Genomic DNA, 27,990 nt, shown 5'->3' with positions numbered 1-27,990 from the left:
TTTTGCAGTCTATTAGATAGATGAATCCATTCCCCCACAATACACTGTTCCCTTGTGATGTTTGCGATTTGCTGGTTTCGAACAAGAAATACTCTCCACTGTGATCAATTATGCCTCGAAGACTATCGTAATAGCAAACATAGACACAGATACAGCCGTTACAAATAAATGTATGACGACTACTGGCCCCTGAGTAACCACCTGGGCAGACTTTAGAGACGATGAGGCTACTTCTAGCGTTTCGGCTGAGCGCGCCAGGCCAGGCTAGGCCAGGGTTTGGTGACTTCACGATAAAGTAGATAGATAGGCAAGTCTAAATCAAAATCTGTGCGAACTTTCTTTGCACTACCTCCGACCCACCATGTCTTGCAAAACTACTAGAACTTCGCATACATCACGCATTCAGTACTGGATCAGACCCTATAAAGATCTTTCATAAAAGCTGTTCCTCCGTCGCTCACATTGCCCAGCGACATGAACAGCGCGGGGCTTCAAGCCCAATTGCTTGTATGTATTGGATTCTCTCATCACACAAGCTTGAGGAGTTATCTGACCGCGTATCTCTTGTTCTAGGAAGAATATTCCAAAATTCTCGACGCGTCCACAGTTCTGGCGATACTTTCGGATTTCAATCTCTCGGATCCGTTGCAGCTTGAGGAAGCACGGCAAACACTCGAGATTCTTAAGTCGACAGTCAGCACTGATGAGGCTACTGGATTTGATCCAAGCGGCGCAAGCGGACTCGATGCCCTCATCGATGACCAAGATAGTGCGAGAGGGGACAATGAGAGCGTGAGCGCCAGAAGCGGGGCACGAGGATGGAGGAGTCAGACAGACGACACATCTTTGAACCAGGATCTGTCCTCCTTGGACCTTGAAGGACTAGACTTTTCAGAAGGCAGCAGGGAGGAGAGCCCCGATCACTCGTATCCAAGCCCACTCGACGACCTAGATTCGGACGACAAAGAAAAGGTTCTGGTGGGCATGTTTCCGGCCTTGAAAGCGTTCGATATCAAGTGGACCTTGAAGAAATGCAAAGGAGACGCGGGCCTTGCTATTGATGAACTCATGACACAATCCTTCCTAGAAGAGAGCGGTACCCGTCATCGTGGTATAGAAGCTTTCTCGGAGAGTGAAGCTGCCCTACGACCACGGAAGGGCAAGGGCAAGAAGAAACGCAAAACAGAAGAACGTCAGAGCAACAAAGATCCTGCTACGAATGCCGAGATTCTAGCTAGTAAATGGGATACAGGGCGACAAGATGTGCAATTCATAGCAGACAAAACTGGCATGCCAATGCAGCAAGTCAGTTCGATTTACCACAATAACCGCGGTTCAATATCAACTACAGTCGCAGCAATCGTCGAGGCGCACAAAGCTTTAAACATAGAATCCGACGATCCTATGGTACAAATCAATGCTGCAGAAATCAGACAAGACTTCCCTTCCATATCAGTCTCCGATATGGAAATCCTAGTTCAGATCACGTACCCCTCGATCAGCCATGCAAGGGATCTTGCGAAGGCGCTCGCTTCTCGACCCACCAACAATTCTGGAATACAACTCGATATCCGCCATGCGCCTCTCAACTTGGACGAACCAGTCAAGGTCAAGCCTAGAGCACATAACGCTGTACAACCTCTAGACGGCGCTGTGGCTGCAGCAATGGTATCTGGTTATCACGAAGCTCGCCATACCGCTTTCACGCAGGCTCAAGCTGCGTACAAAAAGGGCAAATCGGATCCGTTGATGGGAGGAGCGGCTGCATACTACTCCCAAGTTGGCAGGGATCTCGATGCCAGAGCTAAGAGTGCTGAAAGTGCAGCTGCAGATGCATTGGTGGCTGCTCAGAGCACGAGAACGGAGCTAGATCTGCACGGTGTGAATGTTAAGGACGCTGTAAGGATCAGCAGGGAAGGTGTTACAACTTGGTGGCATGAGTTAGGTGAGGGAAAGATTGGTGGGAGAAGTGTCGGAAGCGGGTATCGTATCGTCACTGGTGCTGGGAGGCATAGTGAAGGTGGGAGAAGTAAGTTGGGTCCTGCGGTGGGAAAGATGTTGCTGAGAGAAGGCTGGAAAGTTGAAGTTGGTAATAATGGTGGACTTTTACTCGTCACTGGCCCGGCGTCGAGGAAATGACGTGCATTTTACTGGCGATCTTGTTGGCATTTTGAGGGGTTTGGGGGTAAGATGTGTGTGGCATCCTGGGCGTTTGAGTTTTAATGTTTTTATGTCCATGATACCATGAGCTAGGTGTTAAGATATGGCTCAAGTACAGTACAGATATGTATATCTCCTGTTAATAGAGTACAGAGTTCAATTTTGAAATCATAGTAGCCGCGAGTAATAGCTGTGTACAAACGAGTTGTAATTCAAATACAGCTGTAGTCTATTGTGACAAGCTATCTTTTCCACCTTCAAACTCATTGACATCATATTCCTGCGGATACCTATCAATAATATCCTTCAACTCCTTCATCTGTGCCCTCGTCTCGGGCGTAATTTCCTCATAAATATCCTCAAACATACTTCTAATAGGAGGTTTCTTCTCTTTCTCTGCTTGCGCAAATGCCTTCAAAACATCTTTTCTAATTCGTGACCTAGCCTCATTCTCTTTCTCTTCATCCCAGACACCTTTCTTTTCTAAGTATTTCCGTAACCTCGTGATAGGGTTATCTCGTCTCTTCCAGTCTTCAACTTCAACTCTTGCTCTGTACGCAAAGGAATCATCACTAGTACTGTGATGTGATATTCGGTAGGACATGGCCTCGATCAGTACTGGTCTTCCGCCATCTTTCAATGCTAGTTCTCTGGCTCTTCTAGTTACTTCTCTTACTGCCCAGATATCGTTTCCATCCACCCGGATGGTGTCGATACCGTAGCCTGTTCCTCGACTTGCAATTCCGTCTCCTCGGTATTGCTCTAATGTTGGTGTGCTGATCGCATATCCATTGTTTCTGCAGATGAAGACTACGGGACAGGATCTCGTAGCAGCTATATTGAGCGCGGCGTGGAAGTCTCCTTCACTGGCTGCTCCTTCGCCGAAGTAGCAGGCTACTATCCGTGGTGGGATGTTAGGGTTTGTTAGTCGTTGCATTTTGAGGGCATACGCTGCTCCTGAAGCCTGGGGAATCTGTGTTGCTAGCGGTGATGATATCGTGTGCTATTTCTTGATCAGTATCAATCCATCTTTTGATGTTGGTAGAAAGACGTACAATATTGAGAGCTTTACTGCCATAATGAACTGGCATGTTCCTCCCCTTCCCATGATCCTTCTTGTTCGCAAACAATTGACTCATGAAATTCTCAGATGTGTAACCCCTTTGTTTGAATACTCCTGCCTCTCTGTACTGACAAAATACAACATCTCCCATCTCCAATGCACTTGCAGACCCAACGCAAGTACCCTCCTCACCTTGTCCCGTCATGTAGAAACTTAATCGACCCTGTCGTTGGGCATCGAACATTATAACGTCCATAATTGAAACGGAAAGCATGTTCTCGTACATCTGGAGAGCGAGGGAGTCGGGGGCAGGTGTGAAGGAGGGATCTATTATGTCGCCGTCGGGGGACATGGCCCGGTAGGTGGGTATGGCGGGGTAGGTGGAGGGGTGCTCGAATTGGAGAGCGGATGTGAATTTACTATCTACTGCTCCTGGGAAACGAACACTGTGGTGATTTAGCACAATTCATGGGAGTGTGGATTTGAGAACTTGCCCTGCTGCTCCGGGCTTCTGGGAGAGTGAAGAGTTCCATCGTTGTAAGCTTAGAGGTCGAATGAAGGGATGCTTTGCTGTGGGAAAGTGAGGGCAACGTTGCAGACGCTGCAAAGAAATCTTCATGATTACGAAAAGAGGTTATTACTCAAGAGTAAATTTGAATGTTCCTGACTTCGGCGCATGTCAATGGCAGTGCATGAGATTGTTTAGCATGAGGTTTGTTGAATCGAGGAGAACGGTCACTTAAGCCGAGCACAAGCCGCGAGTAGCCACCCCGGATTCTGACCCCAGATTTCGCTTGAATTTCGGCTCTGGATGGACCCCTGTCAAGACATGGACCGCTCTGGGTTTTGAAGCCAAAGCCTTGGTTTGAAGGTTTGCTACCCAGATACGATGGAAGCATCACATCGTATACGAACCCAAAAAGATTAACTTTGTTGACGTGTTTCTTTTGGGATTTAAAGTTTACTGACATCTGACTTAGTACCGCCGGAATTAGTATTCGGTTTACATTATCCTGAAATTTTCGTGCTCATTTCGAACTGGAACTTCCGAGAAAAACGCAGTTCTTGAGATGAAAGGAGAGATTAGATTTTATTCTCAGGTTTCAGTACCCACTTGGTACTTAAGCCAGTTAGTAGTGTTGTCCCACAAATTCAAGATGATATTACCAAGAAAATTGGGATGTAAGATAATATTGTTCTAGATTTTGGGGGACAATGCAAGTGATTTAAGTCCCAACGGCAAACTTAAATCTGAAACGATGAAGTGGTGTGAGAACGATGTAAACTCGAATCTCAGAAAAGCCTGCGCTTTCCACTTATATTATCCCACAAAGTCAAGGACAATATCATACCTAGCTATATTTTAATCCTTACGATAGGTTATATCATCCTTGTTTGCATGGCATTGAACTGAAATACCTCTCATTAGATCGACCTCTACACAATACAAACCTCCAACCCGTGGTCGATCTTCATGAGATCTGCTGCCCGTTCGGCCACAGCATAGACAAAAGTTCTGACAATTTCCTTCCTGTATGAGGGGCATAATACTGGCATCAACCACTCTCCATTTTTTCGTCCTGTAAACCACAAGTCGTACGTTCACAACACCTCCCTTCTCTCTCGGAAGCATAGCACATGTGCCCGAGTAATGACATACAGGTACGGATGTCGCCCGAGTATTCGCTTTCGCGTCCTCAAGATCTTTCAAAAAGGCGGTAGGGTGGTTTCGCTTCCCGTCAGGTTTGAGATACGACACCAATGGCTCGGTCTTAGCGAGGGTTTGAAGAAAGAGAATGTGTCGAGCGCAGAGTCCGATATCTAGCGGATGGGGTAGATAGTTCGACTCAATCCTTGGCGGCTCAGAGATATCACTTGACGTGATGTGTGTACAGTAGAGCCTCGAGACATGCATGCATCGCATCGTCCAACTCTGCTGATGACGCACGATTTCGGCTTCGGCTTGAACTACCAATCAAAAGTGAGTCAGCATAGCTCAGCATAAGCAGAAGAGAATACCTGTGTACTACTCTTAAGTGGGACAAGCTTGCTATCCAGAAGAGCAGCCGTTCTGGGCAGTACGCCTCTGCATTGACGATCTGGCACATTTGAGCACGAAGTCAGGAACCGACCCCGACCTCTTTGTTCCCTGTCTCTGACTCCGCCGCAACGATGGTGGATGTTCAAGTGCCATCCACCTCGAAAGTTCGGGTTCGTGTTTTCTTTTCTTTCTCTGTCGCCGTTCTTCGTATATCCCTTCGTTGTGTGTCAGTGCATCAAGATGTTGTCCGAATCTGCAGCCCCTATTGCTCAGCTGGTTCCGAGAAGACAACACAAGAAGAGCCGGACCGGATGCTTGCCATGCAAGATCCGTAAGGTCAAGGTACGATTATACCTGATGAAAGATAGATGTGGGCTTATGTGGGCTTATGTGGGCGTCTAGTGTGATGAAAGGCGTCCATTATGCCAAAATTGTGCGCGGCATTATAAGGACATCGAGAAGTGCGATTTCCCTCCTGCTCCTGCTGCCACCGAATCGACCCTCCCAGACCGCCTGCCACCTCGCACCCGGCCAATATCCAAGAAGTCACCTACTTCTTTCCGCAGAGCACCTAAATATCTACTTCCCCTGTTTCCTGGCTCGGGGATAGACCCATTTGAGTGCTTCCCAAGCTGCAATGTCCCGGAAGCCCAAAAATTCATGCATCATTGTAGGCAAGCGTAATAAAATACCGGTCACTTGAACATACTAAAGTAGTTCAGATTTTCAGAATTTCGTATCTAAATCTTTCGTAAGTCTTGAAATTATACTAAGCTATTATTTCTATTCCTTTTTTGCAAGAGCTAGGGTTCTAGGAGCTACTTGTTGTCTCCGCCCTGGCTCTGTTGTTGATCGTATTCTATTATGCTAATAAATTAAAACAGCCTGTCCATCTAGACCACATAGCTCAACCTATTATGCAGGTATGTCAAGACATTCTGAGCAGGAACCTGACTTTCTGATTACGAACAGTCATTTTGGTCACTCGCGTCTGATGACATCGTCTTATTCCACGCGACTTTGCAACTTAGTGCTCTGGATTTGGAGGTATTGCGAGGTGGCGACAACGAAGCAGCTCAAGCCAAGTTCCTCCTGAACAAAGAATGTATCACCCTTCTCAGAAAGCGAGTCGAAGATTCTATCTTAGGTATCAGTGACCAGACCATCGCATCTGTTCTATTTATCATCATCGTCGAGGTATTTGTCTCTCTGCAATCGTCCCTAGAATTTCCTGATTAACTTTGTGGCCTCATAGTTCCAAAGAAGTAATTTCAAGATGGTCACCATGCATATACAAGGCCTCAAGAGAATGGTTGCTTTGAGAGGAGGTCTCCACACTATCAGGTCTACAAATCATATGCTGGCGAACCTAATATTCGGGTAAGGAGGCCGGTCCAACACAAACATCATAAACATTAAAGGGTCTAACACTTCTTCTTGGTAGAATCAGTTTGACTGTTACTACTGAACTACAATTTTTCCCAGAAACACCACTTGAACCATTGGCTTCTGACGATCCCATAGAACTAGCACACGAGCCACACCTTGCACAAGATCCACGACTCTTTCGGCTCGATAACGTGGGCCTTTCCAGGGACCATGTCCAAGTCTTCAAGGTTCTAAGATACAACACCAACAGGGCGGATATAGAGTGGCCAGACAATGCTGCCCCGACAAAATGCTCGGATATTATGGCCCGCATGATGGCTCTACCCATACCAGTCGACGAAGGTCCCGTCATTGCAAGTATCTCGGAATCAAGTCGACTCGCAGGGGTTGGCCTGTGCTGCCTACCCTGGAAGCACGATTACCCCAGCCCTGAGTATGTTTGCACCGTTCTCTTATGCTGTACTCGCTGACTGTCTTGTCAGACTAATGATCAACACAATGATCCATAAACTAAGAATTTCACTCGAAACTGTACTCAATCTAGTTCCTAGCGACCATCCATTGTTACCGTGGCTCTTGTCGGTTGGTGGTATATATTCGGTACAACCAGAAAGAAATTGGTTTGTGGGACATCTTGTTCCCGTTGTAGTTGCTCTACAGATACGTTCTTGGGAGGATATGAGACCTCATTTGACCAAGGTACTTTGGATGGATTATTTCTGTGAAATACCATTCCGGCAGCTGTGGGAAGAGGTTGAAGCAAAAAGGAAAGATCTCGATCTTGTTGATCTTGATGTATGGCAGTAATTTAAAGATTCTGTTCCTAATCCGAACCAAAGACAATGCTTCGGTAATTTTGTGAGGGCAACACACGGTGAGACTTTTGTGCTTTCATCTATCGGCAGCCTTTCCAAAATATAGGATCAAAAAAACCACGACTATGATCAAACACCAGCATGTTCAAGATCCTAAAAGATTCCTTCGCTCTGAACCAAAAACAATGGGCGCAACCCTTTTTCTTAACACGTGACTCTGAAGATCAATTCAACCTCAGGCAACGAGGCTGAAGAATCAATTTCGATCAGCCTTGTACTTGCAGAACTTCTCAAAGGCTACAACGTCCCCTATCCTCTTCAATGGCCACAAGAACAGCTTTCCGGCCTCTAGTGAGAGCTGCAAGGCCTCAATTGCAATCCGCTCAGGTACATAGATGCTTCACCAGCACAAGCCAGCGAGCAGAATCGCCATCACAGTCTACGAATCATGAGAGAACGACGCATTTTGGGTTCGAGACGGTAGCAGAGGCAGAGAAGGAAGCTAGAGGTATATATGATGTTGGATTGGAGGATCTTCGCTGATCTAATCTCATCAGTTGCTGGAGTATTCAGCAATGTTGCTGCCTCGTACGATACCATGAACGATTTCATGTCTTTGGGAATTCACAGACTATGGAAGTATGTCACTCTCTTCCCGCTTTCCGGTCTCTCCAATAAAATTCGGCTCTAACATTAAAGCAGAGATCACTTCGTCCGATCCATCAATCCCGGATCCTCGTCAACTTCTCCCTCCCCCGGCTGGACAATGCTCGATATCGCTGGTGGCACCGGAGACATCGCTTTCCGCCTCCTCGACCACTGCACAAATATCAACAACTCCCCCCAATCTACCATAACGATCTCCGACATAAACCCCTCCATGCTTTCTGAAGGAAAGAAGCGCTCGCTAGCCACCTCCTACGCCAACTCTCCTCGCATAAACTGGCTTGTAGCAAATGCCGAAAATTTGGAAACGATTGAGTCTGATAGCATAGACCTATACACTGTTGCTTTTGGCATCAGGAATTTTACGAATAAAGAGAAGGCATTGAGGGAGGCGTATAGGGTGTTGAAACCCGGTGGTGTATTTGCTTGTTTAGAGTTTAGTGGGGTGACCAATCCGTTGTTTGATGCTGTGTATAAGAGGTGGAGTTTTGGTGCTATTCCTTTGATAGGACAGTTGGTAGCTGGTGATAGGGCTAGTTATCAGTACCTTGTTGAGAGTATTGAGAAGTTTCCTAAGCAAGAAGAGTTCAGAGATATGATCAAGGAGGCTGGGTTTGTGGTTCCAGGGAAGGGATGGGAAGATTTGACTGGTGGTATTGCCGCTATTCACAAAGGCATCAAGCCGGCTGGAACACCCTAGACTTGTAATTTACTGTACCATATTGTAAGATAGTCTCTGCTCTAAAGCCCGGGAAAATCGCTCTTCATGACAAACAAGAGGTTATGATACAAAGGATTTGTATTTTCTATTTTGCTAAAACACCATCACCTGCCAGCGCTCTGTCTTTCTGGCGGAACTAGAATACACGCAACGCTATTTGAGGCAACCAATGCTGCAATAATGGGGGATCAAAGTACACAGAGAAGAACGAGCTATCATCGCTTCTCACATTGAGAAGCATAAGCTGATTTAACTCCACCTCCGTTCCCAGATCACAGATACCTGTAGTAAGAAGCCGAAACCCGAACGGCCAATTGATGTCTTCAGCTCACAAAATGTGACCATTAAGAAGATGTACTAGAATGCGGACTTTTGGTGGAAAGCAAAGGAATATCGTAAACAAGAAGATCAAGAGTCGCCGGTAGCAGGTGTTGCGTTGGATGGAGCTGGGGAGGACGATTCGCCCTTGAAGCCACGTCCTCGTCCACGGCCTCTTTCTCCACCTCGTGTTCCTCTTGGAGCCCCACGTCCACCACGGCCTCCACGGCCACCTTCGCTATCGCTCGCACCTCCGCTACGGTATCCGCCTTGAGGGGTGCCGGAGCTATTTCCACCTCTGCTGCTACCCCAATTGCCTGCTCCACCGCGATTACCACCGAAAGACTTATTCTCTCTTGGTTGGAAAATCTTCACCAGTGGTCGGCTTCGGTCTTCACCAGTTCGAGACTTCACATCCTCTGGTAGACTGGCTAGAACAGCGTCTCGCTCTTCAATACTCTTGAAATGAGCTACCTTGTTGGATTGACCCCACTTCTCGATCTTCAGAATCTTCTCCTTGTCCTCGTCCTTGAACAGGTCTCGGACGGCATCATCGGAAGTGACATTCATAACGAATAAACCAATGATAGGCTCACTTGGTTGAGTCTTCGCGACAGGGGATGCAGCCTCACCGTTAGAAGTACCGTTCGTAGCCGCAGGAGTTGAAATCTTCTCATTCTCCTTCTTGTCCGCTGTTCCTGGGAGGTTGACATTGGTTTGAGGCTGTGGGGTAGCTGGCTTTGGTGCTGGCGATTCTGACTTCACTTCAGGAACAGCTGGGCCTCTCGGTGGTTGTTGAGTGGGACGTTGCTGCTGGCCTTGGTTGAAGGGCTGCTGAGCAGGTTGCGCAGCTGGTGACCGCTGTGCTGGACCCGTAGGTGGAGCAGAAGCAACAAGTGCATGGCTCGATCCAGGTGTGCCAGATCCAGTTGATGGGGCTTGAGCGGCCTGTTGTTGGTTACCATGTCCTGGGTGCTGCTTTGCCCCTCGGTGTGCAAAGTTGAACCCTTGAGCTCTCATCTCAGTACCGATTCTGCCGTCCTGGACCTCCAATACCAACCAACCGAAAGCCGCATCCGCCAGATTGAAGTTCCACATGTTCTTAAATGCGCTTTCATCAACCTGCCCAACGCCCGCCGCATTAGCTCCACCAACAGGACCTCCAAATGGATTGCCACCAAGAGCAGTGCTTGGCATCTTGTCAACTATATCAAGCGCATTGTGAAGTAGGTTTTGTTGTGCTTCGTTCTGTGATATAGCTGGTTGGACCTCGCCTTTCACAGTCTCCCAAACATCGTTGAAGGATGCTTTCGATGCGGCAAGCTTCCCACGGTAGTGGTCCAGGGTAGGATTTACACTAAATTCGTTGTAAGAACTGCCGTATCGGAAATGGAGGCCTGCGGATATCGAGAAGTCGGCTTTTAGAGTGACGGATAGCTGATTGAGGATACCCTCACGGGCTGGTGAAGCATGTGTAATGAAAATGCGGGTCTCAGTAGGGTCGTAAACCCGATTGGCAGTATCTACCAACTCGCCCATCTGCAGTAACGTTGTCCACATGGTGCCTTGACCACCTGCAATAGTCGTTCGTCCTTCTCCATTGTCGAAGAGCTTGTGCATCACGACAGCACCACCGAGGCCCAATAATCTCAACTTCACACCACCAATTTCTAGTAGCATCGAACGTGCCTCATCGATAATGTGCAAGTTGGTGACCTTGTATTCGCCAGACCTGAATTTCTCTAGTACCCGCACATCTTCACACGCGCCCCAGACCGTGTACACAGGCACGTCGAGTTTGAGACTGCCGTCGAGAAATTGAGGTAGTTCGGAAAGAGGAAGATCGCTCGCATTAAATCGCTGCTTTACCGGTGCTCCAGGTGCTCCGATCGCCTTCTTGACTGGTTCTGAAATCAAAGGCGAGTATTGGGCAACGTGCTTTAAAGTTCTGAAAACGTCGGGTTAGCACGTGGCCATGTTCAAGGTAGCTGCTACACCATCTTACTTTTCTGCAATTCGATCTAAGGACGTGCCATCGTAGAAACCAAAGTCTCCAGTGTGGATGATGTGGTCGGCGCGTGCTTGCTTTGCAAGCTCGTTCAGAGATCGAAGATTGCCTAGTCCTGTCAGCGCAGGTTCAAGCTGCTGCTACTGTCCAGTTTTACCTCGAACATCCGCCACGCAAAGCACTCTCACGCCTCCAGTTTGAATGATCCGACCGTTATTGGGAAGTAGAGGGGCAGCTCCAGGTGGCAATCCGGTGTGTCCTCCAGCAGCGCCGTTTGGTAGGTAACCCTGTTGATTGTAAGGGTGAGGGCGTTGCTATAATGAGTACACCGTCAGCTTCGATATCTTCCCAAGTGTGGACATGTAGGAAACGAGTATGCTCTAGATTAAATGATGCCGCGGCGCGGTCTGCGATGGACATGAGGCTGTGGAAGAGGTGCAAGAGCTGTTGTTGATGAGCTTAGGGAAGAAGGTAAAACGTACAGCCATTTTTGAGAGTCTTTGGGATTGTGGGATGTAGTTTCAGCGACAACTGAATTATACGCGTGAAAATTAGAAGGAGGCTGACACAGGTTCGTGGTTGATGGAGTTTTATTTGGCACAAGTTTTGCAACTTCCAAAAGTTCACCTCGTCCGTACGGAAGCGGCTAGCCTGATTCGATCTCTCAACCGCGCTAAGGCCAGAGCTTCCCCTTTACTTTCTATGAGATCACAATTCAGTCTTCACCTTCGCCAATTTCCTTGTCTTTGCTGAATTGTCCCTATAGCGCAAGAAGATGTTTTCTGGAAGAGCTAAATTCGAGGAAATCCACACGAGTTAGAAGCTATAAATCTGTTCTACGAGAAGAAAGGATATTGAAGACTGATACCAGCAAGGGAGAGACTCGTCAAGCACCGCGGAGGTACCGTCGCGGACGATGGGTTGCTTTGCAATGAATGAGTTCTATAATCCAAGAATCACACGATTAACGTGTTTTGAACCGACGGACAATACCCAGCCTTCCCGAGAGGACAACCTCCAAAGTGCCAGGACTTGCAGGAATTCGCATCGTTCTTACAACACTTCGTCCCTTAGATTCTAGTTCAAACTTGGGACTTAGCCCTCTTATATTGTATCGCAAACTCTGGTAGCATATTGTTATACATTTTAATTTCTAGGTCTTCGCCTGTCTTTGCGGTTCTCTTCGGGTCGCCTAATGTGGGCACCGCGCGAGTACGATACAGGGTCAACTTGCTAGTCATCATTTCCTTCATCTTGTTTGGTTGTTGCATCTACACTTCTTCATACAAAAGGCATGACTACTCGCGAGAAATAATTTTCACAGTAAAATAAACCGAATATGTTTTACGTTTTTATCCTTTTCAAGCCGTGCTGCATCCATTCTGAGCGTACCATAAACAGTGGGATATAAGATAAGTTTGTTCTCGACTTTGTGGACAATTTAAGCGGAAAAGTAGATTCTTCAAGATAGAAGGTTTACCTGAATCAAGAATTATCTAGTAGTAAACATCAGATTCGATTCCTAAAGATACATCATCAAAATTGGAAGTCCACGATCCAACACCAACGCTCGTTCTTTTACGTTGCCCTATCAAGCCTAAACAAGATCCCTCATTTCTTCCTACTTCGACCTCTTATTGGACTTTCTTCTGACTCCTCTCTCATCCCACCTCTCCGAAGAACAAGTATTGATCCACAATTATTCATCTTTTCTCGATTTCCTCTACTTCAGATAAGATTCTCAGACGACTTTGGTCCCTTCACCTTTCCTCGTTTCGAGAACTGCTTTCACAGAACCAAAGACGAAACCGTCCAAGAGGGGCTTATCCCAAGATTTCAGACCTCGCTCTATCATGGAATCAACTCATTCAAGTTCATACAAATACAACAGCAATGGCCCCTAACCCAGTCAAGATGTAAGCAACCCCATGCTGTTGGCGTCCTTTTGTATTACTTCGTGATGCTTCCTCTCATTTTGAAAGCTGAGTCTTCGAAAAGCTTTCATCTGTCCTTCGTTCCCTCCGAAACCACTTAACTCAACTCAATATACCACGCTAACATCTAACAGTAAACCCGGGAGGGACATTGTCCATGTCAAAGTCGGACTCGGTCTCCAAGATTTCGGCATTCACAAGAATCTCCTTTGCGGCTACTCGCCATTTTTCAAGACCGCATTCACATCTGGTTTTGAAGAAGCAAGGAGCGGTATCATGAAGCTTCCAGAAAAGGATGCGAAGATGTTCGAGCTGTTCTACAACTGGCTGTATACACAGGAATTGTGGGACCGGGACGCCAGGCGAGAAGAATGGCCAGAGTTGGAGGGGCTGATGAAGCTCTACATTTTCGCAGATACGGTAAAAGTCCCAGTTCTGAAAAACCATATCATCGATACCCTCCAAGCCATCAGCAACGCTACTCGAAGACTGCCCGTATCGGTTTTTCCTTATGTATGGAGCAACACAACGGCGACAGACCCCATTCGGACTCTCATGGTTGATTGGCTGGTCTGGGAGTTCAACGAGAGAGAGTTTGATGAGAACCCGGAATACTTTCCCCCAGAACTACGACTTCAAGCTCTGAAGGCCATGCGAAGAATCATTAGTACATATCAGCGATTGAAAGAAATCAAAGATGAAAATCTTCTCGTGGATATGCGAAAGTATCACCATAAAGAGGACAACGCTGCACAGTGAAGCTCGCCAATGATACACCAATCTGTCGAGTATCAGACAATAGCCACAGACGACGACTTAGCTCTAGGATCACAAGGAGTACTTTTAAATTGGTGTGGTCAGCGAGGTATGTAGACTTGAGGTGATTCTGTTGTCAAAGCTAACAACTATCCATAAAAGAGTTCAAGACAACCGATATCTCCAACATCTTGAGAGATCCGCTTTCAACACAAGGTAGTGAACCTCACTTGTTCCCCGACCATGCCCAACGAAGTAGGAAAGTCCTGCACGAGGTCCCAAACAGCAAAGTTGAATATCAGGCTATTGAATCATTCATTTCATTTCATTCTCTCCCACTTTCATCAACTGCCTGTCCTTAGCTTAGACAGGGCTGGCCAGATCTGCCCAACTCTTACTTTCGTCACTTCTGCTCCATATCGAAAGCACAAAATTCCTAACTTGATTGTCCACACCTCGGGCATTCGTATACTTACGTACCTGGTAGTCTACGTCTCGAGAACATACCGGACTTGCCCTAAATAGCTTCCAAAATCAAGAAATAAAATTATTCGAAAGTTGCAATGTAGAAAGAATGGTGAAAGGTGTTACTTTATCGAAGAACATCGAGCTATGAAGAAACTTCTCACATTTGGAACACATATTTTTAACACACCATGTCTATAACACAGGTGGTAAATCGTAATCTACATTACTAGCATGCTAAGTCATTGAGAAGGGAGGGGTATCATCAAATTACAAACTCATAGATCTCATGCTAATCATCTCTTACACTCCGAATATTATGTTCTCCGCGTCTCAGTTAGAGTTCGTTGCACGTCTCCAAATCATGGCAGCAGCAATCAAAGCACATGCCGTAGCACCTGCTGCAATATACATGCCCGTCCTATCCGGTGCCTCTTCCTCGCTCTTCGGGAATGCTAGACTCGGGTTCGTAGCTGCTTCGGCTAAGGTGACGAACAATTCGCTGATGCTGTTCCATGTGACACTGACATGCAGAGGTGCATTCATGTTCAGGCTTAACGTGTACTCGTCGGGCTGCATTTCTGACCGTTGTGTGGTCTTGTCTTGGTCTGCTTTCAAGGCTGTGTATATAGCCGGAAGCTCATCTAGCTGTGGATATTTCTGTCGCAACGAGACGATGTGTGAAAACGAATCGGGATTGGAAGAGTCGTAAGTGTAGCAGATCAGGTCACAGGCATCGAGCTTCGCCTGGTTCTCAAGAATAGCGGGTTCCAGCTCACCGAGCTCTTCCAAGATCAGATAGCATTGCTTGCCACCATGAAGTTCGACACTGTTGACTGCGGTTCGAGGTTTAATCGTAGGCCGGTACAACGAATCGAAAGGTCGATTCAGAAAAGCATCCAGAAGTGAAGACTTGCCTGACTCCTGCGCACCAATCACATAACACAGGACCACATTGCGTTCAACTCGCCCAGGCCGCCTTCGCCTCTTTCTAGGTTTCGTAATCTTGAGTGCAGCAGTGGTGGCTGTCCGGGGTCCAGTTGCTGGTTCGAAGCCAAGATACGCAAGATAGGAAAGAGTCGTATTTGGTGATGTAAATGTAGTCATTGACCACTGGGCAAGCCAACCTTGGAGAGTGATATGTCCAGCTTCATTTTGAACCGTCGAAGAAGGAAATGAGGTCTCCAACCATGATGAGGGCAGCCCTGGAGTGGGCGCAAAAAGGGCGTCCAATTCCGAGTCATTTAATCCTCCATCGTTGTCCTTGTCAAATAGTAGAAACAGATCGACAAAGAATCTATACCCAGCCGGACTAAGCTCTGCAGAAGAGTATTCGGGGATATCAAACTTTGGATGTAGGAAGCTATCCTTCAAGCTCAGACTGTCAGTGTAATGAAACTGCCGTAAAATAATCCATATGGTCTCATGTCTTCCTTTTTCTGCAAAAATCTTATTGAGATAGATGAATCCTTTCTGATCGATGCCCCTATTGATATCGGACTTTGGTGATGCTTTGCTGATTGACAATTTGATATTATCCAGGTCCTCTGGTGACAATGGCTTCTCGAAGCACTTTGCTTGAAATTCGTGCATCTCTTGGTCATTTAAGTACCCATCCTGGTCCTTATCGCACAAGAAGAATATTCGCTTCAATGCAGCCACCGCAGCTGGCTTGAGATTGCCCTCCTTCGAGTCGAATAAAGGTGCAATGGGGTGTGTAACAGCTTTCTGGCATAGAAAGAAGACCTCATTAACATTATGATGTTCTCTCGCGCTGGTCCGTATGCAAGAATCTATTTCCTTAAACTCTGCCATGACCGGCAGCATCTCTTCCTCGACAACTTGTGTTGTATTCCCATTCGTAGTCAAGTCGGACTTGTTGGCACATAGGACCACCGGTACATTCACTCCAAGAGAGCGAAAGTACGGCATCCAGAACAATGCCACCCGTTCATAGCTGTAGTGGTCTGAGTAGACCAGCAGTATAACATTCGACTTTCGAATCTCCTTTCGCAGGGTGTTTCGTTCTTGTGGCAGGGCCGAGGTATCGACGATGGTGGTCGTAACATTCTCAGGCGTACCAATCGTGGGAGGGATGGTGATCTGTGGAAGGACAGATTGGATCTTGTTTTTCACATAGACGTCTTTGACCAAAGATGTGATCAGACTCGACTTCCCCGTTCCTTCGTCCCCGCAGACGCATATCCGTACTGCTGCAAGTAAGCTCCCGCCAGGTATCCGGGAAAGAGGGCCGAGGATCATGTACCTGTAGCCATCATAGCAAGGATGCAAAACCTCAGATCCTCGCTATTGACACTCCATCGCTGCGAATCTAGGACCTTGATGTGTCTTTTTGTACGATTTCCGGCCGAGTCGAGTCCTGTCGGATGCGATGCAAAGCTAGGCGCTTGATCTGTCTGGCATGCAGCTATTCTTTGGGTTGGATTAGGTTGCGTTGCGTCGCCTGATAGCTTCAGCGTGCTTCGCTCGGGTCTGAATAGGCCGTCATGGCCGAGAGCCTAATGGGCCCTGTCAACTCCGCCTTTATTAGTATAGCTGCGCTATTCGACGACGATCATTGCTGGGACTGCACTGTCATCCTTCATTCTTTCAACTACAATTGCTCCTGGAATTCCATGAACATATAATTGCAATCCCTCATTGTCCTACTGAGCGCCGGTCCTTTGCTCCAAATTCACGCTGTCCTCGCCCCCACGAACATTGAATAATACGAACATCACTACTTTACCCCACACTTGCGTACCTTGCAGACACTCGCTGCCAATTCCTGGTTGCCCATCCGCGCGCAAGACAATTGGAATGAGGTTTTGGACACAAGTCTTGAAAATAAGATTGAGTCTAGTCTGCACTTAGCAGACCCCTCTCCGCCGATATGTTGTACGTCTCTGCCACATGCGCAGCTTGCCGTCTTGTAGATCACTGATAAGATCCAGTGTCCTTCCGCCTCCGCCAAGATATCCCTCCCAAGCCGCATACAATCTCGCAGTTGCAAATGGACAGGCGGCTCCCATGATCGAAACGAATAATATCCTGACCCATCCAACGGGGCCCGAGTACCAGCTAGTCGTGGGTGAAGGTACAGTCAGGCGCATTGTGCCCCGAATTTAAGTCTAACCATGATGCTAGGAACCTATATTCTTAAAGAAGACTTACACCTTGCGACACCGCCGCCTCACCCCTCAGAAGCTCCAATTATAAATCCGAATCCTCTGGCAACAACGCCCCAACCAGCGACAGCCGGCACCAAAATCTCCCTATTGTCCTTCAGCTCACGGAGCTCAGCGCCTTTGCTGTATAAGATCGGCACAAACGGAAGCACAACATCAGGGGGCCTTCAAAGTAGTATACAAGAGCACCCCAATGAAGGTCGGGACTCTGCAGATGTGATTCCTGGGAGCAGCGATGGAGGGGGAACGTCGATAACAGGCAGTGCAAGAGCTGCTCTCTCTATCGGGTCTGCCCCAGCCTTTGGTGAAGGCAATTCGATGCTCTCGGCAACTGGCAAAGACGCTGGCAAGCGAAGGAAACCAAAGAACAATATCGCGAAAAGTAATTCGTCTTTCATCTCCAGATGCATAGTTCATGAGAATATGGCGAAACGATTGGTAGACCGTCCGTCTGATGGCTATTTTGCTTTTGCCAATATCAATCGAGCCTTTCAGTGGCTTGATTTATCCTCACCTCAGAAGGTAGCTCCGTCAAACCTCGCATGGCACCAGAACAAAGCTGAGAATGACATAGGCAGATCATTTGACAAAGATTTTGTTCACCAAAGGGCATTGTCTTTGCCATGATATTAATCAGGTAACCAAGGGTCCGAGCCATATCGATCTGATTATGGGTTTCTCGACAGGTGAAATAATCTGGTTTGAACCTATATCACAAAAATATACCCGACTGAATAAGAATGTAATGATATGTACTTACTATTTACACATGTTCTAGGACTAACTTGGGCATAGGGCATCATCAATGCGACTCCAGTTTCAGAAATCCGTTGGATACCTGGGTCAGAAAATTTATTCTTGGCTGCACATATGGACGGTTCCCTAGTCGTTTATGACAAAGAGAAAGATGACTCGGCATTCTTACCAGAGGAGAATGGAGGCCAAACTAATGGCAACTCCGAAAAGACCAACGGCAATGGTCATAATGGGTTTGGCGAACATGCAGCTAAACTTCACGTCGACAAATCTGTGCACTCCAAGAATCAGAAATTCAATCCAGTCTCGTTCTGGAAACTGTCGAACCAGAGAATCAATGCTTTCGCCTTTTCTCCAGACAACAGACATCTTGCCGTGGTGTCCGAGGACGGGACGTTACGTATAATTGACTATTTAAAAGAACAGTGAGTAAAAGTTTGTGGGTGTCTAACAACATCGCTGACCATGTCAGGCTACTTGATCTATATGCTAGCTACTATGGGGGATTCATATGCGTCTGTTGGTCTCCAGATGGAAAATATGTCCTGACAGGGGGTCAAGATGATCTTGTGTCAATCTGGTCCGTGACCGAAGCTACCATTGTTGCACGTTGCCAAGGACATCAATCGTGGGTGACAGCGGTTTGTTTCGATCCATGGCGTTGTGATGACAAAAACTATCGCTTTGGTAGTGTCGGAGAAGATTGCCGGTTGCTCTTGTGGGATTTCAGCGTCGGAATGCTACATCGGCCGAAAGCTGTGAGCTTCTTCCTTGTAATGAAAGTACAGAGCTGACTCTAAAACAGTCTTCTGTACGGCAGAGGGGTAGTATCTCGTCTCGCTTTGCAAGTCCACTGCAGAGAGCAGAAACACAAACGTCGACAAGCAGATTAAGATCAAACTCGAGTGCTTCTGCGGAGGGTGAAGACGAGCATACAATTGAGCATCCAGTAGAGCCTAGAGCTACGACCGCCATGCTACCACCCGTTATGGTGAGCTCCGTATGATGTCTTCATGAGTTACCGATATGCTGACATGCTCCAGTCCAAGGTAGTCGATCCCGATCCTTTGTGCTGGTTGGACTTCACAGAAGAGTCGATCATCACGAGTTGCAAGAGTGGTAAGGACTGCATTCCTTGAATGTCTGTGGCTCAAGCTAATATTCTCAAGGCCATATTCGTACTTGGGATCGACCTCGAGACACGACAGCAAGCAAGAGTGAAACAACACTAGCATCTGCGTCGTAATTTATGTGTATTAGTCTCAGATTCTTTATAATCATAGCACTGGTTATGGAATTATCATAGTCTATAGTGACAACAGATGCCACTCACAATAATTTCGTGATAGTTCACACGTAAGCATTCTCCCAGATGGGACTGATGATTAAATCTATAGGGTCAACACACTGCTGGTCACAGATTATTGTAAGCCTCACGTCCGGGCCCGGAAAAATCTCTTCCCCCGCTCTAAGTCGCCCCGCCGGTTAAAGTGGAAGCTCTCCCCTATCAGACGATCCGCTTATGCAAGTGCATCACAAAAGCGTGTCGCTAGTCAATACGCCGACCTCGCATAAAAAGAAAGGAGTCCCATCAGCTGAGGGACTTTCATCTTTACTTGCACTTTTTCTTTTGTATGCTGTCTTCAGTATTTTTCCCTTCAACATGGGCAGTATTCAAGAAGATTACACCTTGAGCGAAGCTCAGAAAGCTCATTTCCTCGAACACGGCTACGTCAAAATCCCACAATGCTTCACCCGCGAACAAGCAACAAAGTTCACAGAAGGAATGTGGACAAGATTAGGCATGTCTCCTACTGATAAATCAACATGGACCAAAGAGAAAACGAATATGCCCTACCATTATCATGTACCCGTTTCTGAGTTTTCGCCAAAAGCATGGTCTGCTATGGGACAATTGTTGGGCGGCGTAGATAGGATTTCGGAAAAGCCGGGGTTTAGGGGTTGGTCAGATGGATTTATTGTCAATTTGGGCCGAGATGGGTATAAGGCCGAGGATGAGTTGAATTTGAGATGTAGGTTTACTCTTGATAAGCCCAATCGGTGTAACTTTGGGAGAAGATCGCCTTTCTCGCTTAATTTGAGGCACTGAGTCGTTGTGGTACATTGGGAAATGTTTTACTAATTTTGGTAGCTTTGGACAATTGGCATAATGATGGAGACTTTTTTGTGCATTTTCTCGACAGCCCTGAGCAAGCACTACTTGTCATTCCACTATGGAGTGACATCGAGCATAAAGGAGGTGGTACTGCTGTATGCAGCGATGGCATCAAATACATCGCAAAACATCTGGTAAAGTTTATCATCACTTGAATTCCATGACAACATCCTGACAAGATGCTAGTATGATCATCCTGAGGGTACGACCCCATGGATGCGCTCAGTCAACGACCCATCCCATTCAGCCTATGAAGGCCGCGATTTCTGGTCTGAAATTGCATGGAACTCATCCAAAACGAGAGACGAGAGCTTTCACGAAGTTACAGGCCAAGTAGGAGACGTTTTCCTCCTCCATCCCTTGATGTTACACTCCGCATCCAAAAACTTGTTGCGAGTCCCAAGAATAATCACCAACCCGCCCGTCAGTTTGAAGGAGCCTTTTTGCCTCGACAGGGAGGATCCGAGCCAATACAGCTTAGTTGAACTCAAAACTCTTAAGGATCTTGGTAAGTCAGCTTATCGGCAATGTCCCCTCTGCCATTGCTTGTGAGAGGCATTCTCTCTCATAAAACTACGAATTTAGTGTGCTAATTCAGACTTCCTGCGCTTTAGGGATGCCTGATGGATTGAAAGGATGGAAGATAACAGGACCAAGGAGGGACTGGATTTCTCAGCGCATAAGAAGGCAAGAGGAGGAAAGAACGAAAGAAGTAGAAAGATTGAAGTCAAAGTAGATTCATGTGTCTGCCTAGCTCACCTGTAAAGTACGTATGTCCAGCAGCCACACCATACTACACCAACAAACGAGCTTCTCTACCTTGCGTAGCCCTTACTCTCCTATTTCTTGTGCGTCCTCCTGCAGTTGTCAAAAACCTATGTTCAAGCTGTTGAATTGACAATGGGTAACTTACAACACACCCCCATGATCATATATTGATTTGCCAGAAATATGAAGATGCAGGTTCAATTTGGGGAGAGTGCTTAGACAGAATCTGTTTAAAGGCTCAAGAGTCCGTTGGCAATCGAATACTTTAGAGTCGCATAATTTTTCCACTCTTCAAGTTGAAGTAAAATAATCGAGTGGCAAGAAACTAAACATGATCAGGGAAGTAACGTGGGAAAGAACAGCAACCACGTGACGGGTGCCCGCTCTACGCTGTAGAGAATTGAGGCAACATTGTTTGTTAAGCTTTCATGTTAGAACATTCGAGCAACTGACTTGATCGGGACATTGATAGCTAGGTTTCCTAGTATCAAAATGGAATCTATCTATTGTACGAAGAACGCTTGAAAACACGTGATGACACAAGAAAACTTTCACCTAAGAAGCTCGGATTAACCACAATCCAGCTAGCAAGGCCATGGTTATATTATGCGAGTGTCAAGACATATTACTCGAAATAGTAAAGGCTATACCAACTTCGCAATGGACAGAAAGATGTTGATCAAGCGAGAGCGACCCAGGAGATTGGAACCCAAATGTAAAGCGCCCGCCACTAAATCTTGATGTGACGAATGTGGCGCACAAGTAAGACGTGCAACAAAACAAAAATTTAGGTCATACAAAGAAACGGGAAGACGTCTAATAATCAGAATTGGTTGGTTGAAGAACAGAAAGTGGGTCCTGATGCCAGGAACTTCGTGGTCGAAGCCCCTTTCCTAGCGTATAACCTCGCCAATGCAAAAAAGACAACTCGGAAGCAGGTCCTTTACAATTTCGTAAAGTGAGTATTAGTGTATTTTATTACATACCTCCGACTATTCCATACTCGGGATTTCCATCACTCCTCGGCCATAGAACTCGCTGATCGTACCAAATTTGTCCCTGCTCCCTGCTAATGCGGCTAAGAAGATATCATGCCTGTCAGCGCTCTCATCCTGTGCCTTTCTAATAGCTCGGATCGTATCATTGTCCTTTCGGCAATTTGGACAGGGTCCTTCCACATTTCCATCTTCATCGACTTCCATGTTCAAACAATGCCGATGAAAGCTGTGCTTGCAGAGAAAGTGCACGGTGGGTAGATAAAGTGGTGAGCTACAGGAAGCACACCGAGTGTTGTTGAAAGTCTGTGGCTTATTTGACAAGTCTGCAATTTCTTGCCGTTTGTCCGAGGTCTCAGTACGATATGAGGTGATTAGTCGTCGATTTGACGCGATCTCCTTTCGTTCTCGTTCAATGGTCTGTTGGAGATATGTTTTTACCATGCCCATTGTCGCAACAGCATTCGTGCTAAGAGTTTGGATGACCTGAAGAGGTGCCATAAGCCCATCTTCATCAATTTTCTGAAGTACAGCATCAAGCTCATCTCCAGCTTCGTCGAGGATTCGTGGATCCGATGTGAAATATGCCAGTGCAGCAGGGTAGAGTTGCGGTTCTTCTGGTCCATATTTTCTCAGCGCCTTGATGGCGCCACGGGTATCTTTCGCAGATGTATATGATCTAAAAATATCAAATCGAAGACCAGCTTGTTCGCGGACGAGAATGGTCCCGTCGCGGAAATCCGAGAGATGAGACAACAATAGAACGTTAGAAGTGTCGATTGGGATATCCTTCCCCTCGATCAGTTTCTTCGCCTTGGCCTCCCATTCTTCCCTGTTAGCTCCCTTCTTCTCGTTTGCCTTGTGCAGATACATTTCGAATAGAGTCGTATAGAGATCGATCTTGTCTCTTTCTTTCAAATCTTTCTCCTGCAGACAGGCTTCCAAGAAGACAACAAATTCATCTGGATGGTCGACGAACGAAGAGAAAGCGGTCCGGGGTTGAGGTGGTGAATATTGAGGAACAACATTTTGTTCGGGATTGCTGACAACTTGGTTGTCACTGACTGTGGGAATGACATTGCCTTGGGTAGGGGGGGATGCAACAGCAGAAGTATTCATGTAAGGTAATGGAAGAAGGTCTTTGAGATTTTGGACTGCATTCACAGCTCCTGCTGCATAGCCTGGTTGCTGGGCTACCACCTCTTGGGGAACAACGACATCGACTTTCGGCTGATAGTGTCCGGTAAAGTAATGGACAAACAACTGTGTTGTTTCTTTTGGGCAATGTTCGAGCAGAACTCTGGCATATTTCATCATGTTTGAATAAGCCTGTCCCGGCGTTAGCAGTTAGCAAAGTTGGTCAATGGATAGACTTACAGCCTCTGGCTCTAGGCGACTAATGAAGTCAAGAGCGTCAGCATATTTTTTGGAGTCCTCAATCAGGATATCAACAACAAGTTCATGCTCTCCGTGCTTAGTAGCAAGATATGCCGCTTGCTCATAATAGCCACCTTGCCTACACATCGAAATAGCGGTGTCTAGGTCAAACTTCAGATCACCGGGCGATTTGATGAACTTCTCAAGCTTGTCGATGTCTTTTAATTTGGCGTAGCAATTTAAAAGCAGCGTGGTGTGGTCCGCAGTAGCTTTGTGATGTTCGTGTAATTCTTCGAGATACTCAATCAGGTTGTGTATTCTTTGAGTATCCAGGAACTATATTGTCAGCAAATGCCCGTAGAACCAACGAATACACTCTTACCTTTCGAATGACCTGGGAGGGCTCGGTATTGTCGATTGCCTTCAGATATTGTTGCATAGCACCGTCATAATCGGCTTTCTGGTACAGATGGTCACCATATTTCCGAAATATCACATTCTGCCCTGATGCATCCATTCCCGACCTCTGTGCCAAGTTAATGGCGGTTACAAAGAGATTCCTCTGATAAAGAATCTCCAATCTCTGCTGTAGGGATTTCTCGTGATATCGATATATCTATCATTTACATCAATCAAAAAAGATCCGCCTCTTCGGGGCCAACATACCTTGCCATCTTGTGTAAGGGTGAAAAGATCACCCCAGATCATGAAAAGTGTTTTGACTTGAGAAACCAGGGACTCGGAATGCGCAACAAATTTCAAAACCGTATCAAGAAGAGTGAAAGTAGAGGTGTTGAAGAGCTCATCGGCTTGAGCGCCGCCAAATCGCCTTAGAGTATTCGTCTTCGCCGGGGTGGATGAAGAGGGAGGAGAGACGAGTGCGACATAGTCTTCATATATAGCTACCAAGCTTTTCGGGCCATCGATGGCGTAACATGGACCTCGACCATCCACGCCGTAGTAATATATTGCGTCATCTCGTACCACAATGATGTCGCCCATCCTCTTATCAAGTGTCATACATCCAACAGCGCATCCTGAATCTTCTACCGCCCGTGCAGCCTGACCTTGACCACGTCCCGCAATGACAAGCTTCAAGATTCGTGAGGTGGTCGAGACATATAGAGTAGTAAGTCTTGATTCTTCTCGAAACTCAACTCCGGTGATTGGTTCCTCAGACTCGTGTACGGTTCTTTGCTTTGCGCCCCGGTCATGGACTAGATCTCCTCGCACAACTGTGACGGAACCATTGGCGAATCCTATCGCTAATTGGGAGAGGTCATCCAACGCAGTGAAGGCAGATATCTGTACATGTTCGTAAGGAATAACTTTTATGACTTATGACTGCACAGAGAACGTACTGGAAAGGGTTTCCGCCCGTTCTGAATGCTCAACGTCGATTGACAGGTGGGTAGTCCAGTCTTCTTCACGGGCTTATCGAGAGCCCAGACTTTCAGAACCGGCTCGTTCGATATATCTTCCTGTATAGAGTCAGGCCCAGTCCATCTCCATTCCATCGGCAAGGCATACGGAGATTGTAACCAGTAAAGACGTTCCTTCCACTTGCTTCATGTGTGTTATCGAGCCCGTATCGTGTGCTTGGAAGGTTCGTAGGACCTTGAATGTCGGCGAGAGGATGCGTACAAATCCATCATAGCTGCCGAGGAAGAGAGAGTCGGAGCCTGAGCATACACAACTGATTTCGTTATTCTCGAAGAAGGACTTGCTCTCGTCGTCTGAAGGCTTGACCTGGCTGACTTCGAAAAAGTCAAACGTTTTCCACTGTGAACATTAGCAAGTCTCTCAGAGGAGGAGCTATTCAACATACGGAACTTAAGGCCATGTCAACAAGTTGCAGAAGTCATAGCACTTTGCAGAAAGCTCGGAGACTCAAGCCTTGCCTCGCAGCCTGGTCGTCATGCAGCTGCGGGAGCTTGGACCAGGTCCAGAAGGCTAGTCTCGAAAGGGGCTAGGTGAAACTTTTCCTACGAGTATGTTCCGAGCGGTTACTCTTTTCACAGAATCAAATCTTGCATCTGAAAAACTTCTTAGAGAAAGTCACTTTTGTTCGAAAAGTGAAGAAACCTCCGAGGCCAATTACTTACGATCCTCCACCCATCACAACGGCATGTCACGGGTCTGTGATGAAAATCTGCAGTGAATTACTTCCAATCACGACGAAGCAGAGCACAGTCAAAAACATAACATACAACTTGAATGAAACATCTTGGCTCGGAATTATAAGGTATGATTAAGTCTCATGAACCATCGTCGCCGCTTGTGATCTGAAAATACTAATTAATGCCCGACACTCGCTCCTCGATATGCTCTACTTCTCGTTGCAGGAATTATTAATGTCACAATCTGCGTTGAATACATCCTCTCGTCTTGAGAGAAGTACCTTCGATTCATGTTACTCATCGTTTTCCTTATACGCGCTCTCCTTCTCTCTTCCGGCTTCTTAAGTAGGAACGCGCCAAGCAGCATTTTTCTACATTATGTTATTTCTATGAGGAGCAAGAGATAAACCTTTTGTCTTCCTTGGCCTGGGAAAGTATGTGAAGGATCCCTTGCCTGCCAGTCTCTTCATATTCAAGTGCGACGATGCGAGACTCGCTCTTCTCAATCTTGCTACCGATGTAGCAAAAGGGGTGAAATCGTAAACATTCCTAGCGGCAGCCTTCCATAAATCATAGCAGCATTTTGCAGTAGCACTATTGTGCTTCTCTGACCAGTCTTGCCTCGGTTCTTTGTCTCGTTCCAAGACTGGCACATGTGATAATTAGCAAGTCGGCCCAATTATTCTACTATCAAAGAGAAATTATAGCAAGGAACTGTTTGGATATTATGTAAGTTATCTTCTACCCAGCACTACTCTCAAATTCAGCACGATGCCGAAGCTTCTTTCAGTCTCGTAAATCCCAAACTCGTTCTCTGTTCGAAAACAGACCTCCTCAGACTTAACGTCAAAAGTGACCTTATCGCCATTCTCCTTTTCCCTCTCACCCCCTTTGATATCCGAACTCTTCTCGTCTCTCCTCTCTTCGATCAAAGGCGGCTTCGGGGCGGTCTTCTTGAACCCTTAGAACCCTCTTCCCTCGTTTTTCTTCTTCTCTAACGCCTTGATATCTTCTCTTTGGTGCGGTAATTCCCGATTCCTTGGATCGGATCTTGGGTTTAAATAACTCGCAAGTCGCTCTGCCATCTCCTCATCCTGCCAGAACTAACTCCCGTCCCCGGAACCATCCTCTTTCCCCCTCATTCGCACAACTCTATCATACTCCTCCGGGTCCTTGAAATCGTAATCTGTTGGTACGGCATTTGTACTTTTCAATCCGCTCGCTGGAACCAAAATCAGGGTCCCCCTTCTAAGACCCGTGGAAGCGAAGTCCGAGAGATAGGTTTGGATATGCGTGGTCAGACAAGATAAGATCTTCTCATCTTGGGCATGAGCGAGGAGAGATTTTTGCGATTCTAACGAGGAGATTTGGGTGGTGAGTGTTTGCAGTTGGGAGGATATTTGGGAGCTGTAATAGGCAGAAGGCGATGATGAGGTACTGGAGACAGGAAAAGAGGAGATGGTGTCGTTGTAAGAAGGTGGTGCTTCGATGTCCGCGTAATCCTCATATCGAACTGAGGAATTGGAAGAAGATTTGGCGTCCATTATCAAATTCCTGTTCAGGGCACAGTGAGAGATCGAGACGTTGTATTGAGAATAATCCAGCGACAGTTCCCGAGGTAATCTGCCCTGACGTGAATAAGTAGGCAGATCAAGTGTTGTGAATGACGAGAATATTCAACGACTGTTCTCGATATGACTTGCTCTGGCGTGAGTAAGTACCTAGCTTGAGTCTTGTCAACGTTTATCACCCGACGGAGTGGTGCAAGAATATGACGTTGTAGGAATAATTGTCTTCTAGAGCTTCTAGAAAACGACTTGACGTATAGAATATCTCGAGAATGAGTCTTAGGGCAATTCAGAAGTTGTGAGGTGACGTCGAAGATGATTCAAATGAAGTATGGTGATTGTGTTTTAAGCAGTGACTCTGTCCCCGAAGTTACAAGTTCTTGGGCCCATGGGTGGTGATGGAGTTCTCGAGATTGAGTCGGCGCTCGCTAGTCATCCACCCGTACTGGGCCGAATTGTGTTCGCGAGGCACTTTCGCCGATGGTCCAGTATACGAAGCGGGGCTTTTTCGATTGGCGGAGGATGAAAAGGGGGGTTTTGATTTTGGTTGGTAAATCTGCTGCATGAGTAAGCAGCAGACAGAGCAGGTCAAGGTCAATCCGAGTGTCTTGCGCTCCGGTTCTGTGTGCCGCTTGTCCTTGGCTCTTTCGCTATTTCGTCTACTGGGTAATCCTCACAAATTCTTCCAGGATTACGGGGCCAATTA

General features: G+C 46.7%; 12 protein-coding genes across 12 annotated transcripts; 6 read left to right on the top strand and 6 right to left on the bottom strand.

Annotated features, from left to right (window-relative positions):
- The first annotated feature begins 318 nt into the window (after positions 1 to 318).
- LY89DRAFT_652633 (uncharacterized protein) lies at positions 319 to 2,344 on the top strand. Its single transcript, XM_018212208.1, has 2 exons — positions 319 to 507; positions 574 to 2,344. The coding sequence occupies exons 1-2, from the start codon at positions 475 to 477 to the stop codon at positions 2,137 to 2,139; spliced, it is 1,599 nt and encodes a 532-aa protein (XP_018066607.1). The 5' UTR covers positions 319 to 474; the 3' UTR covers positions 2,140 to 2,344.
- Position 2,345: 1 nt separating this feature from the next.
- Positions 2,346 to 3,931, bottom strand: LY89DRAFT_785646 (dehydrogenase E1 component). The gene is made up of 3 exons (XM_018222909.1): positions 3,718 to 3,931; positions 3,216 to 3,669; positions 2,346 to 3,163 (listed from the first exon to the last, which is right to left on the bottom strand). Exons 1-3 carry the CDS (start codon positions 3,840 to 3,842, stop codon positions 2,390 to 2,392), a joined length of 1,353 nt encoding a protein of 450 aa, XP_018066606.1. The 5' UTR covers positions 3,843 to 3,931; the 3' UTR covers positions 2,346 to 2,389.
- Positions 3,932 to 4,421: 490 nt separating this feature from the next.
- On the bottom strand, positions 4,422 to 5,260 carry LY89DRAFT_688005 (uncharacterized protein). Its single transcript, XM_018215619.1, has one exon. The coding sequence runs from the start codon at positions 5,145 to 5,147 to the stop codon at positions 4,587 to 4,589; it is 561 nt and encodes a 186-aa protein (XP_018066605.1). The 5' UTR covers positions 5,148 to 5,260; the 3' UTR covers positions 4,422 to 4,586.
- A 244-nt stretch (positions 5,261 to 5,504) lies between these two features.
- On the top strand, positions 5,505 to 7,460 carry LY89DRAFT_673249 (uncharacterized protein; the record flags this gene model as incomplete). The annotated part of the gene is made up of 9 exons (XM_018213351.1): positions 5,505 to 5,606; positions 5,667 to 5,934; positions 5,987 to 6,015; positions 6,149 to 6,187; positions 6,237 to 6,461; positions 6,520 to 6,644; positions 6,709 to 7,086; positions 7,136 to 7,352; positions 7,395 to 7,460. The coding sequence occupies 9 exons, from the start codon at positions 5,505 to 5,507 to the stop codon at positions 7,458 to 7,460; spliced, it is 1,449 nt and encodes a 482-aa protein (XP_018066604.1).
- A 277-nt stretch (positions 7,461 to 7,737) lies between these two features.
- LY89DRAFT_623321 (UbiE/COQ5 methyltransferase) lies at positions 7,738 to 8,962 on the top strand. Its single transcript, XM_018211011.1, has 3 exons — positions 7,738 to 7,976; positions 8,026 to 8,107; positions 8,171 to 8,962. The coding sequence occupies exons 1-3, from the start codon at positions 7,790 to 7,792 to the stop codon at positions 8,832 to 8,834; spliced, it is 933 nt and encodes a 310-aa protein (XP_018066603.1). The 5' UTR covers positions 7,738 to 7,789; the 3' UTR covers positions 8,835 to 8,962.
- A 301-nt stretch (positions 8,963 to 9,263) lies between these two features.
- LY89DRAFT_699615 (uncharacterized protein) lies at positions 9,264 to 11,543 on the bottom strand (the record flags this gene model as incomplete). Its single annotated transcript, XM_018217068.1, has 5 exons — positions 9,264 to 10,039; positions 10,136 to 11,121; positions 11,179 to 11,290; positions 11,339 to 11,468; positions 11,511 to 11,543. 5 exons carry the CDS (start codon positions 11,541 to 11,543, stop codon positions 9,264 to 9,266), a joined length of 2,037 nt encoding a protein of 678 aa, XP_018066602.1.
- A 1,531-nt stretch (positions 11,544 to 13,074) lies between these two features.
- LY89DRAFT_756601 (uncharacterized protein) lies at positions 13,075 to 13,968 on the top strand (the record flags this gene model as incomplete). The annotated part of the gene is made up of 2 exons (XM_018221386.1): positions 13,075 to 13,097; positions 13,250 to 13,968. 2 exons carry the CDS (start codon positions 13,075 to 13,077, stop codon positions 13,872 to 13,874), a joined length of 648 nt encoding a protein of 215 aa, XP_018066601.1. The 3' UTR covers positions 13,875 to 13,968.
- Positions 13,969 to 14,669: 701 nt separating this feature from the next.
- On the bottom strand, positions 14,670 to 16,612 carry LY89DRAFT_699614 (mitochondrial Rho GTPase-like protein; the record flags this gene model as incomplete). Its single annotated transcript, XM_018217067.1, has 2 exons — positions 14,670 to 16,546; positions 16,603 to 16,612. The coding sequence occupies 2 exons, from the start codon at positions 16,610 to 16,612 to the stop codon at positions 14,670 to 14,672; spliced, it is 1,887 nt and encodes a 628-aa protein (XP_018066600.1).
- A 495-nt stretch (positions 16,613 to 17,107) lies between these two features.
- Positions 17,108 to 19,590, top strand: LY89DRAFT_203174 (catabolite repression protein-like protein creC). Its single transcript, XM_018205799.1, has 9 exons — positions 17,108 to 17,234; positions 17,291 to 17,433; positions 17,484 to 18,046; positions 18,099 to 18,266; positions 18,320 to 18,705; positions 18,753 to 19,035; positions 19,086 to 19,271; positions 19,324 to 19,399; positions 19,450 to 19,590. Exons 1-9 carry the CDS (start codon positions 17,230 to 17,232, stop codon positions 19,524 to 19,526), a joined length of 1,887 nt encoding a protein of 628 aa, XP_018066599.1. The 5' UTR covers positions 17,108 to 17,229; the 3' UTR covers positions 19,527 to 19,590.
- Positions 19,591 to 19,814: 224 nt separating this feature from the next.
- Positions 19,815 to 21,312, top strand: LY89DRAFT_687998 (uncharacterized protein). Its single transcript, XM_018215618.1, has 4 exons — positions 19,815 to 20,313; positions 20,433 to 20,590; positions 20,643 to 20,964; positions 21,071 to 21,312. The coding sequence occupies exons 1-4, from the start codon at positions 19,944 to 19,946 to the stop codon at positions 21,190 to 21,192; spliced, it is 972 nt and encodes a 323-aa protein (XP_018066598.1). The 5' UTR covers positions 19,815 to 19,943; the 3' UTR covers positions 21,193 to 21,312.
- A 904-nt stretch (positions 21,313 to 22,216) lies between these two features.
- LY89DRAFT_738038 (vacuolar protein sorting protein-like protein) lies at positions 22,217 to 25,439 on the bottom strand (the record flags this gene model as incomplete). The annotated part of the gene is made up of 7 exons (XM_018220324.1): positions 22,217 to 23,548; positions 23,597 to 23,932; positions 23,979 to 24,212; positions 24,263 to 24,901; positions 24,958 to 25,077; positions 25,127 to 25,378; positions 25,425 to 25,439. 7 exons carry the CDS (start codon positions 25,437 to 25,439, stop codon positions 22,217 to 22,219), a joined length of 2,928 nt encoding a protein of 975 aa, XP_018066597.1.
- A 1,012-nt stretch (positions 25,440 to 26,451) lies between these two features.
- LY89DRAFT_203008 (uncharacterized protein) lies at positions 26,452 to 27,506 on the bottom strand. The gene is made up of 2 exons (XM_018205798.1): positions 27,438 to 27,506; positions 26,452 to 27,339 (listed from the first exon to the last, which is right to left on the bottom strand). The coding sequence occupies exon 2, from the start codon at positions 27,258 to 27,260 to the stop codon at positions 26,820 to 26,822; it is 441 nt and encodes a 146-aa protein (XP_018066596.1). The 5' UTR covers positions 27,261 to 27,339; positions 27,438 to 27,506; the 3' UTR covers positions 26,452 to 26,819.
- Positions 27,507 to 27,990: the final 484 nt, after the last annotated feature.

The sequence above is a fragment of the Mollisia scopiformis genome (genome assembly GCF_001500285.1).
Source record: "Mollisia scopiformis unplaced genomic scaffold LY89scaffold_21, whole genome shotgun sequence".
NCBI lineage: Eukaryota > Fungi > Ascomycota > Leotiomycetes > Helotiales > Mollisiaceae > Mollisia > Mollisia scopiformis.
This window is presented reverse-complemented; position numbering and strand designations above follow the sequence as displayed.